Here is an 18,310-nt window from a genome sequence, read left to right as displayed (position 1 = left end):
TGTTATTATATTATTACGCATCACCGTTTAATCTGCAAATAGTCGCGATGACAATTGATATTGGTAAAACAAACAATTTTCTTCTTATGTTGGTCAATGTTTGGGTCGCTCGAAACCATGGATAACTCGAGCATTTTGCTCATCCCCTTGCGAGCTCGAGCGAGCGGTGTTTTACTGTATACATGCGATCTTTCTTTTTCATCAGTTTTTTTATGTTAGCATTTAGCCAGGGAATGTGATGCTTTACAGACACAGTTTTGGATGGAATAAGTTTATCTTTCAGTTCATCTAGCTTGGAGTTGAAAGCATCCCTAATCTCATGTACTGTTCTATTTCTAAGGTTAGTATCTGCCATGAATGATACAAGGCCTTTTTTCATTTCTTCCCAGTTTGCTTTATCAAAGAGGAGAATTTTTCTCTTTTCTTTAGGATTAATACGTACAGAAGAGAGAATATCAATGAAAGGAATACAATGATCACTAAAACCTGGGATGACTTTTACATTCTCTAGAAGAGAGGGGTTTGAGATAAACATAAGATCTAAATAATTTCTGGTTGTATCTGTTATTCTAGTTGGTTCTTTAATAGCTTTTATTTACAAAATCGCAAAATTTATCCAGTAAATACAAATAATAATGACATGAATGTTAACGTTCCCAATCTTGAAAAAAAAACCCATTTGATTGCTCAGTTGATAAACATGTAAGTTGTTATCATCATCTTTGGACAATAAACCGTAAAATTTAAAATTTCAACCACATATGACGCGTGATATTCTTACGCATGAAATGATACAACTCACCGCTTGTCGTGGATTACACAATAAACTAAATTGCTCTTTCTTGGATTGGCATTTTCGCAAGTTTATAATATCAAGGAACTTTAATTCCTAATAATTGCTTCAAAAGACCACGAATTTAACCTTTTATATTTTAAATCTTAGAAAATACATGTATTACTTACCGTCAGCATAAGTTTCACGTGCACCGCGCCTCATCTAAAAATGATTTCTCGGAAAAATAAAGCAATGCTTACATGAGCAATTAAACAGTTATTTGTCGTTTTTTGAAAGCATGCAATCTAAATAATAGATCTAATGCCAGCGATTATAAATAAATATCAAAAATTCAATTTATTATGAATTTGCAAGAATATTTCTAATGAAAATCGTTTACTTTAGAGTTAGTTACTACTATAGCACAATTATTGGCTAAATCCACGACTTTGAAAAACAGGAGTTTCGTCGGAATCTTTTTTGTTGCGACCAAGAAAGAGCGCTACTAGGCCTATATTTTAGCTACTGATTTAGATTAAAGGCATATTAGAATTGAAATAATTCATAGCAAAAGAGTGCTTTAACACGGTAATACGTCGTACAAATAATTTCACTCGGGCTGCGCCCTTGTGAAATTATTACGCCCGACGGTATAACCGCCCATCGTGCATAAATAGTGTTAAAGCACTCTTTTGCTATAAATTATTTCTTAAGTAAACACTTCTAAAACATCAGTTGAAACGAACTTGTTGTCTAAGTTATAAAGGGAGGTATACTGTGTAAATTACTGTACAGTACGTATGGATTTGTTGTTGAGTATTTTCCGTACCTTGGTATGTATACATTTTAATTATGATGGCAATTTCTCTAAAACCAAAGCAACACTTGTGGAATGGGCAAAGACGAGCCATGTTCACAGTTATTTAGAAATCACGTAAACTCAATCCCTATCTATATGCAGTTATTCCAGATTTTATAATAACAAAACATGGCTTTACGGGCTTGACCAGTCAAACAGGCTTTAGTTTTACCAAATTTAGATACACGCGTTTGGCATGGCTTATGTCACTGACAAAATTAGCTGTAATATTCACTAAGGAAATGTCCCCCTCCTACAAAAGCACTGCCAAAAGGAGAAAATTGCCTTTTCCTTCCGCGATTGCTTTAATTCCATTATGTAATGTGTCTCTCTTGCGTCAATGGTCTCGGAATTAGTTGTATAATACTCTTCTTGACGGAGCTCCTGGTTTATCACATAGGGATAACATCATCTTGTAAAAAGATCTGAAAAACATTTTCGCTAAAATTCTATCTTATGTTGCACGTTTAGCGGAAATCACACAGACGTCATAATATCATTTGAATTTTCATTTACAAATGCCGTGCCGACACCGTAGAATGAACGAAACATGTTAAGACCTTTCCAATTTTTAGGAATTACTGCATACATTTTAAAACTGTTATTTTCTTTATATATATAAATCGACTGAAATAACCTGGTCAGTTGAATCATAGTTCCATATCCGATACCGGTATTTATTAATCTAACATAAGTGATATTCATCGGAATCCTTACATCTAAGATAGGTCTAAATAATTGATTTAATGTATCCTCTAATGTATTTGAACATGCATTATTATAAATTAAGTTCCTTTGTGGCTAGAATAGAAATGAACGAAACATTAATGAACCCTTTTCCTTTTACCGTGATCAAATATATATACATGTACCTAGATCTTGGTGTTAATGCATAAGTAAACTATGCGCAATAACGCTACCATTTAGCATAAAACCCATTCGGACTATTGTATAGGGGGGAAAAACAAGGACATATGTCAAGCATGGTTTACACATGAATTGCATTCACAAGCAAACACAAAATCTTTATACATGTCATTACAAATAAGGCGATGATCCCTATAGCAATGAACTTCATAATTCTGGACAAATATTTCAACCATAGATGATCCTTATAGCAATGAACTTCATAATTCTGGACAAATATTTCAACCATAAATCAGCTCAGAATTTTCAACTTAAAATTATTTTTCTCTCGGCATCAAAACTTTTAAACACAACTTTCCATCATTTACGCGTGCACAAATAAATTTACGCGTGTACGTCCATATATACGTGCATATATACGCCTGCACGCTTTATAAATATGGACGTATACGCGTAAATTTATAAGTTCCCGCGTTATAACAAGTGCACGGATATATTCCCCCGTGGGTCTACATAAGTTTACACATACATAATTAAGCGTGAGCGAATAAAACTATAAACGTGGACGTACATATTTAAAAGCGTGCACGTATATTTTGAAATGTGTGCGCACGTAAAGCAAACTTTCGACCCAAGAATACCCGTTTAGTACATTTGTTATTAACTGAAATATAATAATTATTCATTTTAGGACACTTAATTGTCTTGACAATTTGGTTAGGCCATATATAGAAGAGGGATTTTATGAACATTTTTATTTAAGAAATCACACACAATACGTATTGCATGCACAAATGTAGCTGTGAAGACTTAAAACTAAAAGCAGTGACCTTTATATTACTGGCTGGTCTTTTCGGATGCTGCTGATGAAATTTTGAAAACTTGAGGAATAAATTGGATTTCATTACGATATAGAGTAGGCGAATAGATGAACTTTGTCATATTTTCCACTCTCAGAATTGCACGTGCCAACCGCTGTAAATAGATCTGCTTGATAATTTTTGGTTTATCTATCCACTGATTCCATATGTCACATATGTCACAAGGCTATTACATCGTATCATAATACAATAGACCCATGCCAATGTTTCTTCTCTATTTTATAGAGCAATACCATAGAAAACAAAAAGTTGAAAATAAATTATTCGAAAATAAGGTTGAATAAATACTAAGGTAGAGCTACTCAGCTGAAACTGAATTCTAGGAACATATGGTACTGAGATCTATAATTCATGCAGCTGAGGCAAAACAAATGAGAGGCAAAAAATCAACCGAGGCATCTGAAAAAAAAATCGACCGAGGGAAGAGAAGCAGCAAAAAATGACCGAAGCAAGACTTAGTGTCTCGGGTGCCTCAGTAGGCTAGTATTTTAAGTCGTCGGCCGATTTAATAAAGAATTCAAAGCGTAGAACCTACTTAGCTCTGATAATTTATATGCTTTAAATAGTTGTAATTTAAATTCAAATATGTGAACGAATTGACCGCAAATGATTGATTTTTTCATGGTATATCCATATTCAGAATGTAAACATTTTATAAGTGCGTCACTGAAGGTTTTCAACCAATCACGAATCTCGTTACAAATAGACATCAATAAGACTTGCATAGTAATGGTTGCTATGTATGTATCAACAATGTAAAAATATGGCGATCCATTCTGTAGATCGGTGATAATACAATATGTACAAAAAGAACTCTTTTGAAAACATGGACATATGCCAGATTAATGACCCGATATCGATAGCTTAAGTTATTCTTTAAAATTCCTTAGCTAATCGTGTCTGTGTATTATCTTTAAAAGCCAATATGCCCATTGCATTCATGTTAATACTTGAAAATGCTTAAGCTTAGATTGGCAGTGTACATGTCTAAACCACGTTTCTGTTTGTCTCAATACACAAACGGTGGTTGACAATTTGAATTAAGGAAGACAATTTCCTAGTTTTGTGAAGGAATTGATGACTGGGCTTTAATAAGTTTGATATTGTTGTGCAAAGTTTATTTACGTGGAGTTTAAATTATCTTACTCGAATTTTGTGCTATAGTTATATAATAATTTATATGTTTCTTAATGGTTTTAAACGGAATACACAAGTTAAATCCCAGATTACTGATCTACGATGCTGCAGCTAGTGCATACGGATTAATGGATTTAGAAGATTAGATATAAAACGATGGCAACAAACAGCTCGCTGCCTCCATGTGTGAAAGTTACTGGGGGTAAACGTGTTGCCCCGGGTCCCTTGATTGTAACAACGAGTGACGAGGATTCCTCGGATGGGGAGGTTTTCCCGCCCAGCCCAAGGGCCAATGTTGCACTGAGGATAAGTCCTCGTGCTAACGTGACGAACATTACGGAAACCTATCCGAGCTTAAAACTAGATTTATCACGAACATTTCCCGAGAAAACAGATAGAGAGAAAGCAGAAACCTTTAGACATGAACGATCAGAAACCAAACTGCAAACTTTTACAGCCCGGACCTCGTCTCCCTCGCCGGAGCGTGGAGTGAACTCTCACAGGCAGGCCTGTGAAGGTTACGAACACGACCACGACTATGAGAATGTAGCGTCTCCTAGTGGAAGCAGTACGGCCAGTGGTCCAGTGTATGTTAGGCCACCTGGATTCCAGCATCACGCACAAGAAATAAGGCGAAAAAAGAAAAAATCAACTGGTCTTTTAGATCGAAGAGAGGGTTTAAAGAGCCGAGCACCAACTCCACCCAAAGTCAAGCCCAGACGAGGTATGTAAAACACACCGAAATTCTATGTATCAGCTGATAATTTTAAAAAAACGCACAGGTCTTACAATGAATGAAAAGTATTATTTATTATGCCAGTTTTCGTAATATGTGATCGACAATATTTTTAAACTAAGGAATTTGGAATCGGTGCCAAAATATATGACAGTAATTAGGGTATTCATTTATCGGAGGTTTCCGTGTCCTATGATTATTGAATATTATTTTAACCTTTTGTCGAAAAGTATGAATAAGCCCATTATATTACGTTCTTCTTTAATGTTTGAACAGAGTAGGTCAAGTTTGTCTACTGTCATTATCTGTTACCACGTGCAGCTTCTGCACCATTTACCATTCATTCACTATTTTGTGTTATCATAAGTTCATTTTGTTATATCATCAATTCATGTATGGATATGCTTTTAGATATATCGTAAAATGATTTACAGATATCTGTATAATGATATCAAAAACAATCAATAATAAAATAAAACAAATCAACAATAACGTATGCAAATAATATATCGACTTTAGGAGATTATAAAGTAAAGCATATTTTAAGATGTCATTCAATGTTTCATTGAATTTAAGAAATCATTAAATCGAATTAAGGATATGAAAAAAATCAATTGAGAGACACTGAATACCCATTAATCATTTTGTGGTATCTTTAAATCGTTTATGAATTTCGCAAAATACACTTAACGAAAAATTGATAATTAGTGATACTTTTAAATAAACTATATTTTAAGGTATCACAAAATACATTTAATGATATCAAAAAAGGAATTAAGGATATCACAAAATAAATTTAGGGTATCCAAAAAGGTAATAAATAGTAAAATAGTACCCGATATTTAACGCCCTTGTTTGGCTATAATTACTTAAGATTTCTACGTATGGTACCTGGTAGTACAATAAACAATTATGTCGACTCGCAGAAAAAAGTCCAAAAGATGCCCAAAGTAAACTCAGCTTAACTTCGTTCTGCTACAGCTAGTCTTTCATAAGTCTGGGGCCTCTAAAGGTTGAAGTTTAACTATAACATGTTAAGTTGGATTATAGCCATGTAAACAAATGAGTTAAAGTGATGAGCTCTTTCATCAAATATTGATGTAATAGAAAATTTTGATCTATATCACTGCTGGCGTATATGAGATCAATATACCTATTAAAGGTGTTTTTCACAATTATTTCTAGCGGACAGAATTTTTGTAACTTGCATATTTATAGATTGATGTATGACAATAAAATAAAAATAAAAATGATAGTATCCGTGCTCTTTTAAATATTAAGTTATTAAGAACACCAAAATCGGTATTTGTCTGAGAAACAATACGTACATGTCATAATAAACTACTGCAACAACTATTTATCAAGTTTCACTCGATGTTACTGTTATGCATCACAATTAATGAAACCATATAGCTATGCATAAATTCACATATAGATATATTACTCAGAAAGTTATTACTTGATGTCGAAAGTATCTGAAACTGAGAAAAACACGAGTATTCTTATGATATGAAAAATCTAGCGGACAGAATTTTACCAAAGGAATATCGCCTCAACGGGCCTCCGACCTGTACGGGAGTGCGGAACAATACCCGAGTCGCGAGAGTTGGCTATGATTGATTTACCGATTCAGGAGGAAGACAGACTGTACCACCAAACCAGACAGTTAATTACGCGCATGTAATATATCCCTAACTAGCGTATTTTTCTTTGATTACTTGGGTCTTTGCATAAGAAACGAATATGTATATTTTAACAGATACTGCATCAAATTTATCGAGGATTGCACGAGAAAACCAACTTTCCCTTTTAAGAGGTAGCTTTACTGTCCTATATACAAATGTATATATTAAAGGTAGACAGAATACATCATTTTGTAGGCTAAAATACAAACTTCAAGTAGGCACTACCTATTTTAGTTAAACTGCATCAGTATACATAGTCTGAAAAAAAATTGACTGAATACAGTTATTTGAGCTGAAAAAAATATTGTCCAAGGTAAAATATTTTGAAAAATGGAGACAACGTGACTATTGACCTATTACCTCATGCAAACCATGTACTTTTTACCGATAGGCATGAGAAAGGCATGTATAATTACTACAATTAACAGTCAGCAGTCTGAAAAGAAAACTATAGTGCGTTTTATTTGACCTGGCGGGGTGGAGTTAAAGACCCACCACGGCCTAGTGACCTACATTTTTCTCCTTCAAGAACTTTGTGAAAATCATTCTGATAATACAACTATATTACATAATGACAGGTGGGTATAGGTTAGGCCATCCCTGAATTAATATGATTTCACAACTTCATCTACAAACTTATTCAATCAATCGCTTTTCAGTAAAGGTTTAAAAGCATTGATAAATAATTATCTTGCCATGTAGAAACAAAGATTGATCTAAACTTAGTTTAATATATCAAATACTGTTCTGAATCCTACATTTATCCGAAACAGTCTTTAGACATTAAACACATTGTCTTTGCCTTAAATATCTCTCAGCAAATTTTGTTAGTAGATACTAGTATTTCTCACTTTTTTCATGCAAATCATGTATAATTACCATCATGGAAACACAAAACAATACTGTTATTTTGTGGTGCCTCTTTAATCTCTGGCTTATGCAAATAATGGTAATCATAAAAACGAGCAAAATAAGTAGAGCTACAGTGGTTACAGTGTAAGGTAGATAGCCAGTGCATAAGAAATCAGGTTGCCCGAATTTATATGTACTAGTACTACATATCCTGCACAAGAATGCAGTGGACCGTCGCGAAACCCTGCCCCGCTGTGGCGGCGGTCGCGTGTACACCCTAAATATAGGTGTGGACCGGGCGGCGTAGACCTTATATATAGGTTTCGACCTGGAGGCCCTGTATATGTGTCGCAACGGCAACGGCCGACACCTATATTCAGGGTGTACATGCGACCATCGCCATGTCCGACATCTATATACCGGGTGTACATACAACCGTCGCAACGGCGGCCGACACCTATATACAGGGTGTACATGCGACCACCGCCACGGCCGACATCTATATACAGAGTGTACATGCAACCACAGCCACGGTCGTCACCTATATACAGGGTGTACACGCGACCACCGCCACGACCGACAGCTTATACAGGGTGTACACGCGACCACCGCCACGGCCGACACCTATATACAGAGTGTATACGCTACCGCCGCAACGTCGGCCGACACATATATACGGGTGTACACGCGACCGCCGCCACGGTCGACACACTATATACAGGGTGTACACGCGACCGCCGCCACGGTCGGCACCTGTATACAGAGCCTTCATGTCAAGAGCGGGGGGGGGGGGGGATGTCACGGTACGGACTTTGTCACGTAAGAGGAGAATGTGTGTCGAGCCCCGGACTGACTGCACATTTTTTTTCTCCCTGTGACATATCGACCTCCATTACGAATCGGGAATGGAAGTATTCTAGTAAATAAGAAGATGCGTTTTCAAAACGCAAAATCATGTAACCAAAGATTTTGTTTTTTTGAGGTTTTAAGTTTTTAGATAAAGGTCAGTGTCATCTATGTACAGGTTTATTTGTAGGTCTTTCCACAAGGTTCGTTGAGTGTATAAACAAAATGGGTCATTTATGTGGGCTGTAGGGCCAAAAACGCTGTTTATTATGGTTTTAAGGTTAAAGGTGAAGGTCAAATGAGGATCAAGGTAATTTATATACAGGTCAGTTTGTAGGTCTTGCCAAAAGGAATGTTGAGTGAGTATGAACTAATTCGGGTCATTCATTTATGTGGACTGTTGACGAAACGGAAAAATCTGGTTGGTACGGATGGGCAGACAAACGGGTAGTTCAATCACTATTAAAACAGGTAAAACTGTGTTATAACATTGTCGAATGCATAAAGTTCCGTTTAATACTCTTCTTTCCAAATAGCTACAATATGCATATCGCTTATTTTACCAGTAAACTCGTCTCTAAGGATCGATTATGACATTCGCGGATTCCAGGTCCTCTTGTGGACTCGTGCTACCGACATCGTATTGTTGACTCGTGCAATGGAATGTAAACGTTTAGAATCGTGCTATCGGCTGTCAGTGTAGAAAAAGTGGCCGTAAGTGCAGGGGATTTTTTTTTCATGAGATAAAATAGAAATGACAAATCGTTTGAAAATGTATATACACGGTGAATATAACTTGATCATTGATAGGCTATAAAATTATGTATCGGTGCTTTACTTTAAATTCAAATCACATGACATGTCCATTATAATTGTGGCACGGACTTCAGTTTAATCAAATAGATGTTGCTTCAAAAAGTGGCATGTCTCCTGATGAACATTTCCAAATGTTAATATTTCGTTTCGGCTGAAAGTGAAATATTTGTTTTATATTCTTTCTATATTACTTCACTAAATGTAGTTTCTTTATATTGTACCGATTGTAAACAAGTGTAGTTAATTTATACACGAGTGGGATGCATTGACCCATTAACTCGGAATGGGGTACATACTGAATTCATTCCATAGACTGCACTGATCTGCTGATAGATAACTCTTCATTTTTCATTCCTTATCCGCCCGTCAGTCACACACAGGGATCCTGCAATAACTTTGATAGTCCAAGAACCTGATTTACAATTGATAGGTTATTGGGAGAATATGCAGGTTCAGTGTAAAAAAGTGGTTCCATTCGCAGCAAATGTGGCAAATCCAGCGCGGGAATAAAAAGGGGAATTATTGAAAGATTTGAACAATTTGAGTATTGATAGGCCGAAGAAAGCATAGATACGCGGTTAAATATATACACTGGCTGATAAATAGTCGATAGGTTTCAGTGCAAATTCCTCAGTATTGATATATAGAGAAGGTCACTGAGAAAAGGAAGTTAGTTTTATATGGCGGCATTTTTACTGCCACGAGATAGCTCGATAGCTAAAACGATACTTAGATTGATTAAGCGAAGTCTTCTGAATAGTAGAAACTTTCCTGGAAATATTATTGCGACAGTTTACATTGTTATCTTGATACGTTTTGCGCAAGTGCCCACAGCTGCCATTTATTAGCTAAGATAGTTCTCTCCGGCTATGTGCTAACAGCTACCATTTATTAGCTAGATAGTTCTCTCAATACTTTCAGACATTATCTTGATATTGACAAGTTTATCTCATAGTGACAGTTTCAAGCATTAACGTGAAAATTTGCGCTAAAACATTTTCACAAAATAAAATATCTAGAAAATATTATGTATTGCTGAAAAAAAAATCAGAAAAACTGCACACATTTCCTGGAAAGTTTAAGAAATATACCACCACAGTTTTTTGTTGTTGTTTTTTCCACTAGATATGTGAAGTACTTCTTTGTACAAACGCAGTACCCGCTCTGCGCTAAGGTGACGATTATACAATGTGTCGTATATCTCAATTAATTTGCCAAATGCGTATCGGTGTTAGAAGCTTTAATTACATTTTATAAGCATGTATAAGAGACATATTATGTAGGTGACTTGCATGTAATTATTTGAGCCTTTGTGTAACTTTATTCATGTACCTTTAGATTTGATATGTGTCTATTGTTTGTTAAATACCCTAAAACGTTTTGAAAATGTTTACATAAATTGTTAAAATGTCCACAGAGAAATCGCAAATATTTGATTACGTTCTAAGGCAAGATAGACCTGTTTACTTTCCTGACATTTTTTATCCCTCGTTACTTTTGATCATCATCTTCTTAAATTCATAGCATCCATGTATGCATGCAGAAAATAGTGTGGCAACAGAAAATATACTAGCAGAACAAAATATACAAATGTACTTCCACAGTTGTTGCAGAAATATACCTTTTTGACAATATCGCAAATGAATAGGTGATGAAAAAATAAGGTTTTTTTTTCTTTTTCAGAACCGTTACCAATGCGATTACGCGCACTGCCGCAGTCATTCTGGAAGCAGCCGAACAACCCGGCGTCCCTGTCGCCTGGCAACATGTTCTCCTCATTACCTCCCCTCAGTTACACCAAGGACGAGGATGTGTCAGGTACTGTGTCAGAAACCTAGCAATGCGCGTTACCCTGTTTTATATCTGCCTTGTTTCATGTTGAAAGTATAGCGTATTCAAACGGCTTCTGTTAGAAACATCCAATCGATTAAATGCGGTTCTGATAAATAGCAAGATAGCTAATAGCATTGATTAATGTTCACAAGAGTATTTGACATCACATCTAGAAAAAAATGTCTGTTCTGTTTGTTTGTTTGTTTGTTTTTTATCAGACCGATACGAAACTTTAAAGTGATGTCTAATTTGTCTAACTGTAGGTTATTCTGAAGTTGTCTAATGTTTGAGGGTTATGTTTTTTCAGTGCTGCAATGCGAATAATAGACTAATACACGAGATGTTTGCAACTAAATGAAATATCTCATTTGCAGACAAGCAAGTTGATTAAGGCATCTTGCAAATCAGTCAGTTTGAAGTTTACTTCAATTTGTCAAATATCTACTATTAATTAAGTATTCACTAGACGAAAGTCACTATTATAAGAAGTGACAAGTCAAATTATTTTTTAAAAAAAGAAGAGACAAAATTAAAATCATGACATCATTGCGGCTGTAGCATTAAGTACAGTGCAATCCATAAAAAAAAGCTCCATTTCTGAACGAAACTTTTAATAAGAGGGCTGTGGTTACCGGATTACAAACAAAATGTAATCCAGATCTATATCTGATTATCGATCTGATAGGAATGTTAATATTTGACAAGACCCAATTGTAATGTTTGCATTTCTCATTGAAACCGATCTTACAAAGGTTTAAAGGAGGAATTATACTTTATTTTTAAACTTTAAATACTAATGGGTGGTTAAATCTAAATCACGAAATTAAGATCGTCCCACATTTGGAACTTTATAAAACATTTCTGGTAGACAGTTATATGTTAACAATACATTTACATTCTTCCTACAATTATCATTTTCTAAGGGCGACCTAGGCTATACAAAGATGATCAAGTCAATCCTCAGCAACACATCGTTTGTATCGGTCGTGTTTTTTCTCATTTCTTCTTACATATTTCGTAAAATAATCAGTTAAAATCACTTGTAATGTTCCGAGAATATACTCTAATGTAATAGGAGAGATCGTCGTGACGTCACGCATTAACATCTGTTTATCTGGTGGTGGGCAAAACAAACGTTTTTACATCGTTTATGTAAGGGATCTGAATTTTTTATTTTTAATAACCTTTTCGCTCATTTATGGATTTTCAAAATTCAAAAAGTTTTGAAATACTTACAAATTTCATATTTTCGTATTCAGATATCTTTTTTTTTTAATGAATAACCGTTTTAAATGACATATAATTTTAATAATACATATACGTGAAACAGCGCTGCCATTTATATATTATAGAAGTTCGCCCGATCACTCCCCCCGAGGATCGCGAGAAGAACAAAAAACACACAAAGGCCCCCGAGAGGAAAGTAATAGTTACAGGGGACACAGATCTACTGTTAAAACACCTGTTTGCTGACGTATTGGAAGAGAAAAAATCAGCTGCAAACAGTAACGCTGCACATTTAAAACGCGGGAGGTAAGTGTTTGCATTTTAACTGGAACTGAAGCCACATGCACGTGTAACCTGTTCTCGCTGTATCTGATTTTGTTTTGCAATGATTACTGCTACTCATTGAGATTTTACACCGAGAACAGATCCAGTTGTAAGTTCATTTTCCATATTTCTAGCATTTATTTTTAAAAAAGATTCACAGAATACTTTTGCCTCAGTTAAATGTCTGTTCTTTGGCGGAGAACAATTGCAATTGTCTACAGAAATATTCCGTTGTGATGCAGGATAATTTTGGAGCTAAGATGTATTTTCACTGCAAAAACAGACAGTTTGACTCAGTTATAAAATAGCGCTACCAGTGTTATTTCTGCTTTATGGATCACCAATTGGTTTCATATTGCTAATTATTTTACATCACTGTCTCTTCATTGATTTTCTGAAACAGTTGACAAGCTTCCATTCCACTAATTGAGAATGTGTGACGGTTCTGGCCTTCGCAGACTTTTAACAAATGCACAGTTCCAAGAATGCTTCTCAGTTTCACTGTATCATCTTAAACTTATTAAGTTGTAGCTTATTTTCTGTATCTTATAATGTAAGTATCCTTCATTCCCCTTTCCAACTTCTACCTTTACGCACCCCCTCCCCCCATCCCCTCCTATATCTTATAGTGTTTCTAAGACCTCATTTTTTTCTTCAAATTTCGACTCTTTATTGGTTTTTGGATCTGCTCTTTCCCCAACCCACAGTTACTTCTTTATTGTTCCACGCCTTTTTCGAAGAAAAAAAGGGGGACATAGAAATAGACTAGCACAGTCCTTCCGTCCGTCACACTGCGTGTCCGGTCCATAATTCCTCCATCCATGAAGGGATTTCGAAATATCTTGGCATAAATGTTCCCAATAATGAGACAACGTGTCGCTCTAAGGACACTTAGAGGTTAAAGGTTAACATATGGCCTGTTTCTTGTTCGGTCAATAACTCTGCCATTCACGTAGGGCTTTTAAAATTACTTTGCACAAATGTTCCTTATAATGAGTTGATTTGTCATGCACAAGACCCAGATCCCTAGCTCCAAGGTCAAGGTCATCTTTGGAGATAGGGTTTTTTCTGGTCTGTAACTTTTTATGCATTGGTTGTATACTCAAATACCTTGGCATAAATATTCCCCATTACAAGATGTGTCATGTGCTAAGGTCAAGGTCACAGTTAACTTTTTTTTTGTTGTATATGAGATTACTTCCCTTTTATATGAGTACCATATGTGTTTTTACATCAGTTTTCCCACTATTTTAAAAATGAAATTATGTTAAATGTAAGATGATTGGTATTGATAGATATAAAAAGCAGTAAACAAATGTATAGACTTGTAGAATGCAAACCCAGGCAAAAGTTATAAGTTAATGGTATATATAGGTAAATGCAGCATTATTATGGTTGCAACACATTAGGTTGATATGTAGTGCAGCACTGTATCAACAGTAGAATTAACTTTTTCTGGTGTGTAATTTTTGTTATTTTAGTGTCATGCATTTCATTTGTTTATCAGTTACCTCCTTTTAATATGATAAAACATTTCATTACATTTTTGTTTATTTTTCCTAATTACCAGTTTAAAAATAGAATCACATTAAATATTAGCATTTGAAAGCATTCAAAAGTTATAGATTTCCAGACATTTTTAAACTTCATAATCATGATAATGTCTTCATGAATTGTATGATATATAGTTATGACTTGCGTTCATTGTCAGTATGTGCCTTATTACCGGTACTTAGAATATGTTGTATTGGCATGCAATATGTTTTGTGAAAAATGTCTGTTAAAAATTCTTGTTAATTGTACTTTCTTTTGATGGTCCTTTCTTGTCCAGTTGCTTGTGCTTCTCCATATTGTTTCTTAGTTAATAGTATAATTTCCACCCCCATTTTACGCACCCCCTCCTCCCCTCCTTACACAAACATGAAAGTTAAAAAAACCTGTTCAATTTTTCTGAGCATTCTCTGTTTCCTGTCCTTTTCACTTCCCTGTTAGTAAACTTTTTTCAAATAGTCTAGCGCGTGTGCTGTCCTGCCTACAGCTTTCATTTTTATTGTATTCCAGACCACCAAAGAAAATGATGACATTACCAAATAAGGCGCACACGAAGGGACTGATGTCTGCAGAAGATCCTTATTTGATAGACTGTTCACTGACACAAAAAATGTTTCCCCAGTTGTCATTGGAAACAAGCACGCGGCAAGGTCATGGAGGGAGCTCATCCCTTCAACTTATAACATTACGTGAAGGAGACAAGTCAGTGACGTTACCATCTTTAAGCATTGAACAGAACTACTCACAAATGCTCTCTGAGTTAGTTATGAACATCTGAATTCACCAGATATCAAGTAGAGGTAACTGTTTACAGTAGTGGAGACTCCGTAACTGGCAATGCATTTTGTTTACACCTCTTCATAGGTGTTCAGGGTTAAAAAGAAAAGCAAAAGGCAAATATGCCTGCTGGATACCTTATAAGAGAATGTGTTTTATATTCGAAAATTACATGAAATTTGTGCAAATCTGCCAGCAGAAGAACACATATGAGATCTTCATCCTGTCATTACAGATTTGTTTGGAGTAAGTGAGCTTTCAATTTTATGATTGTAATAAAGAAATAATTTATGGCAAAACAGTGTTTTAATACTTGTACATGATGGGTTATACATCGGGCGCAGCCCTCATGAAATTATTTTGTACAATGTATAGCTGCTCAGTAGTATAATTAGTGTTTAAACACGGTTTTGCTATAAACTATTTCAATTCTAATATGTCTTTCAAATATGATAAAACTGTTTCTTGGTGCATGCATGGTGCCAAATGGTAGGTCATCATGCTCCTTTGTTTAAACGCACCAGGATGGGAAATGGTAAAACATCTTGCGGAAGAAATCAGTTTGAGGAATGATGGCGAATTATTCTGCAAAGCCCATTACAAACTCGGTATGTGTGTAAATCAAGACAGTTAAGCAATGTAACATTTCATTTTAAACATGCTATTCTGTAAAATATCTAATGAGATAATTGGACATGTGAATGAAAAAGCATCTGTGATAAATATTTATAATATCCATTTTATGGTAATGTGAGTGATGTTGTGGACTACACTACTTCCATCTAACTACCTAATATACCAGTAGAACTGAATGGCCTAACTACCTAATATACCAGCAGAACTGAATGGCCTAACTACCTAATATACCAGCAGAACTGAATGGCCTAACTACCTAATATACCAGCAGAACTGAATGGCCTAACTACCTAATATACCAGCAACGAGACTATAAGAACTGAATGGCCTAACTACCTAATATACCAGCAGAACTGAATGGCCTAACTACCTAATATACCAGCAGAACTGAATGGCCTAACTACCTAATATACCAGCAGAACTGAATGGCCTAACTACCTAATGAATGGCCTAACTACCTAATATACCAGCAGAACTGAATGACCTAACTACCTAATATACCAGCAGAACTGAATGGCAACATAATTATAGATGAGGGCATTTACATTGAAATATCTATGTAATAATGTAATTAGTTTATTACAGCTGGAAAATAACAGCATGTCATGGATCAGGGTAGATAGTGTAGATACGTGCAAACATTTTATAGTTCAAATTTATAGCATGTTTCACCAGTTGTTACTTACAGTTTACACGTAAATTGTGTATGAATGACCGGTTGTTACTTACAGTTTATAAGTAAATCATATATCACTGGTTGTTACTTATCTTGTGTCATCGATTGTTAGTTACAGTTTAAAGTAAATCTTGTATGGTTGTTAGTTACAGTTCAAATATAAATCTTGTATCACAGGTTGTTACAGTTTATATGTAAAATGTGTACTACTATGGTACTAACTTATTTTGTTTTTTATACAATGCTCCGTCCAATGATTTGGTCAGTCTATTTTCAGATTTAAACCTAATGTTAATGATGCTTGTCTCTTAATAATAGTGAAAACAAATAATTACCTCAGATTAAATTCTAAATAGTTTATTACTAAATGACAAACAGTGATAACTTCTTCGTAGTCTATATTCTAGTGTTGTTTGTTTATTATTGTTAATTCAGTTTGTGATTGTACATCATTACTATTTTATATATGAGCAATTCTGTGATATATATATATATTTCCTTATATTGTTGCCATCTTATGATAATTTAAAACTGTTTTAAGATATCTTATTATCATATACTGAACCTGTTATCATATATTATCATTTTGCTGGGTGAACAAAGATTCTGTACACAAGTAAATATAATCAAGCCTTTATTATTGCTTAATAATATACCAGCATGGCAGTAAATTTCATTTTAGTTTGTTGCTGTAATATTGCCATTATTTTTTCCTCATTTCTACACGATGTAGGAATGTTATTTAAATGTTAACTTGTTTTTTAATGTCTTTGAGAAGTAATTAGGGTTGACATAAGTTACTGTGAAAATCATGAATATTTGTGGGGCAATCATTTTCATGGATTTCATGGTTTGGACAAACCACAACATCAAATCCCTATAAGCAAATAAAATTCCCAGTAATTAAATCTTCCAAAGTTCAAATACATGAATTATATTCAAATGGCTTGTCAGTGACTTAGTCCAGTAAAGCTGTCACATACTTAGTCATGTCAAAGCTTCACATACTTAACACGTCTAAACTTTCAGTCAGTACTTAGTCATGGTCCAAAGTGTCATCATATTAGTATGTCTAAAGGCTTGTCAGTCAACTTAGCATACCAAAGCTTTCAGTCAGTACTTATCACGTCCAATGCTTGTCATAGTACTAGTCGGTCCAAAGCTTGTCAGTCAGTACTTAGTCACGGTCAAAGCTTGTCAGTCAGTACTTAGTCATGTCCAAAGCTGTCAGTCTATCACGGTCCAAGGCTCTCATCTACTTAGTCAGTCCAAAGGTCGTCATCATACTTAGTCACGTCAAACTCTACTTAGTCACGGTCCAAGCTGTCAGTCAGACTTAGTCACGTCAAGGCTCGTCAGTCAGTACTTAGTCACGGTCCAAAGGCTCGTCGGTCAGTACTTAGTCACGGTCCACAGTCAGTACTTAGTCACGGTCCAATGGCTCGTTGGTCAGTACTTAGTCACGGTCCACGGTCAGTACTTAGTCACGGTCCACGGTCAGTACTTAGTCACGGTCCACGGTCAGTACTTAGTCACGGTCCAAAGGCAAGCCATTCAATAAGTGTTTTATTACATGACATCAGAAGTAAACTTTAATTTTAATTTTCAAGTTAGCCCATCAAAATTTAGTGTTGAACTACAGGCCAGTCAATAACACAGACTATGAACCGGTGATGTATATATAGAGTCAGGTAATAACATTGTTTATTTAAAAGTCTCCTATAGTAAATTATGTGAGAATGTTTATATTTTGTTACCTGCATGCTGCTCAAAAATATTACAAAAAGACTGTCAAAATTTGCGGTGCCAGAGGTTTTGTTCACTAGTAGTTT

At 35.2% G+C, this 18,310-nt stretch overlaps 1 protein-coding gene across 1 annotated transcript; it reads left to right on the top strand.

Annotated features, from left to right (window-relative positions):
* Positions 1 to 4,163: 4,163 nt before the first annotated feature.
* Positions 4,164 to 16,100, top strand: LOC123527390 (uncharacterized). Its single transcript, XM_045306797.2, has 4 exons — positions 4,164 to 5,243; positions 11,138 to 11,272; positions 12,640 to 12,820; positions 14,900 to 16,100. Exons 1-4 carry the CDS (start codon positions 4,676 to 4,678, stop codon positions 15,165 to 15,167), a joined length of 1,152 nt encoding a protein of 383 aa, XP_045162732.1. The 5' UTR covers positions 4,164 to 4,675; the 3' UTR covers positions 15,168 to 16,100.
* The last annotated feature ends 2,210 nt before the right edge of the window (positions 16,101 to 18,310 follow it).

Source organism: Mercenaria mercenaria, chromosome 14 (genome assembly GCF_021730395.1).
Source record: "Mercenaria mercenaria strain notata chromosome 14, MADL_Memer_1, whole genome shotgun sequence".
NCBI lineage: Eukaryota > Metazoa > Mollusca > Bivalvia > Venerida > Veneridae > Mercenaria > Mercenaria mercenaria.
The sequence above is the reverse complement of the archived record's forward strand: the minus strand, read 5'-3'. Positions and strand labels throughout refer to the sequence as shown.

What these genes read in the sequence shown, in the direction of transcription:
- LOC123527390 (XM_045306797.2), top strand. Translation starts at nt 4,676, where the DNA reads ATGGCAACAAACAGCTCGCTGCCTCCATGTGTGAAAGTTACTGGGGGT. An exon ending in CAAAGTCAAGCCCAGACGAG is followed by an intron (nt 5,244 to 11,137) that starts GTATGTAAAACA and finishes TTTCTTTTTCAG; the next exon opens with AACCGTTACCAATGCGATTA. An exon ending in CAAGGACGAGGATGTGTCAG is followed by an intron (nt 11,273 to 12,639) that starts GTACTGTGTCAG and finishes TATATATTATAG; the next exon opens with AAGTTCGCCCGATCACTCCC.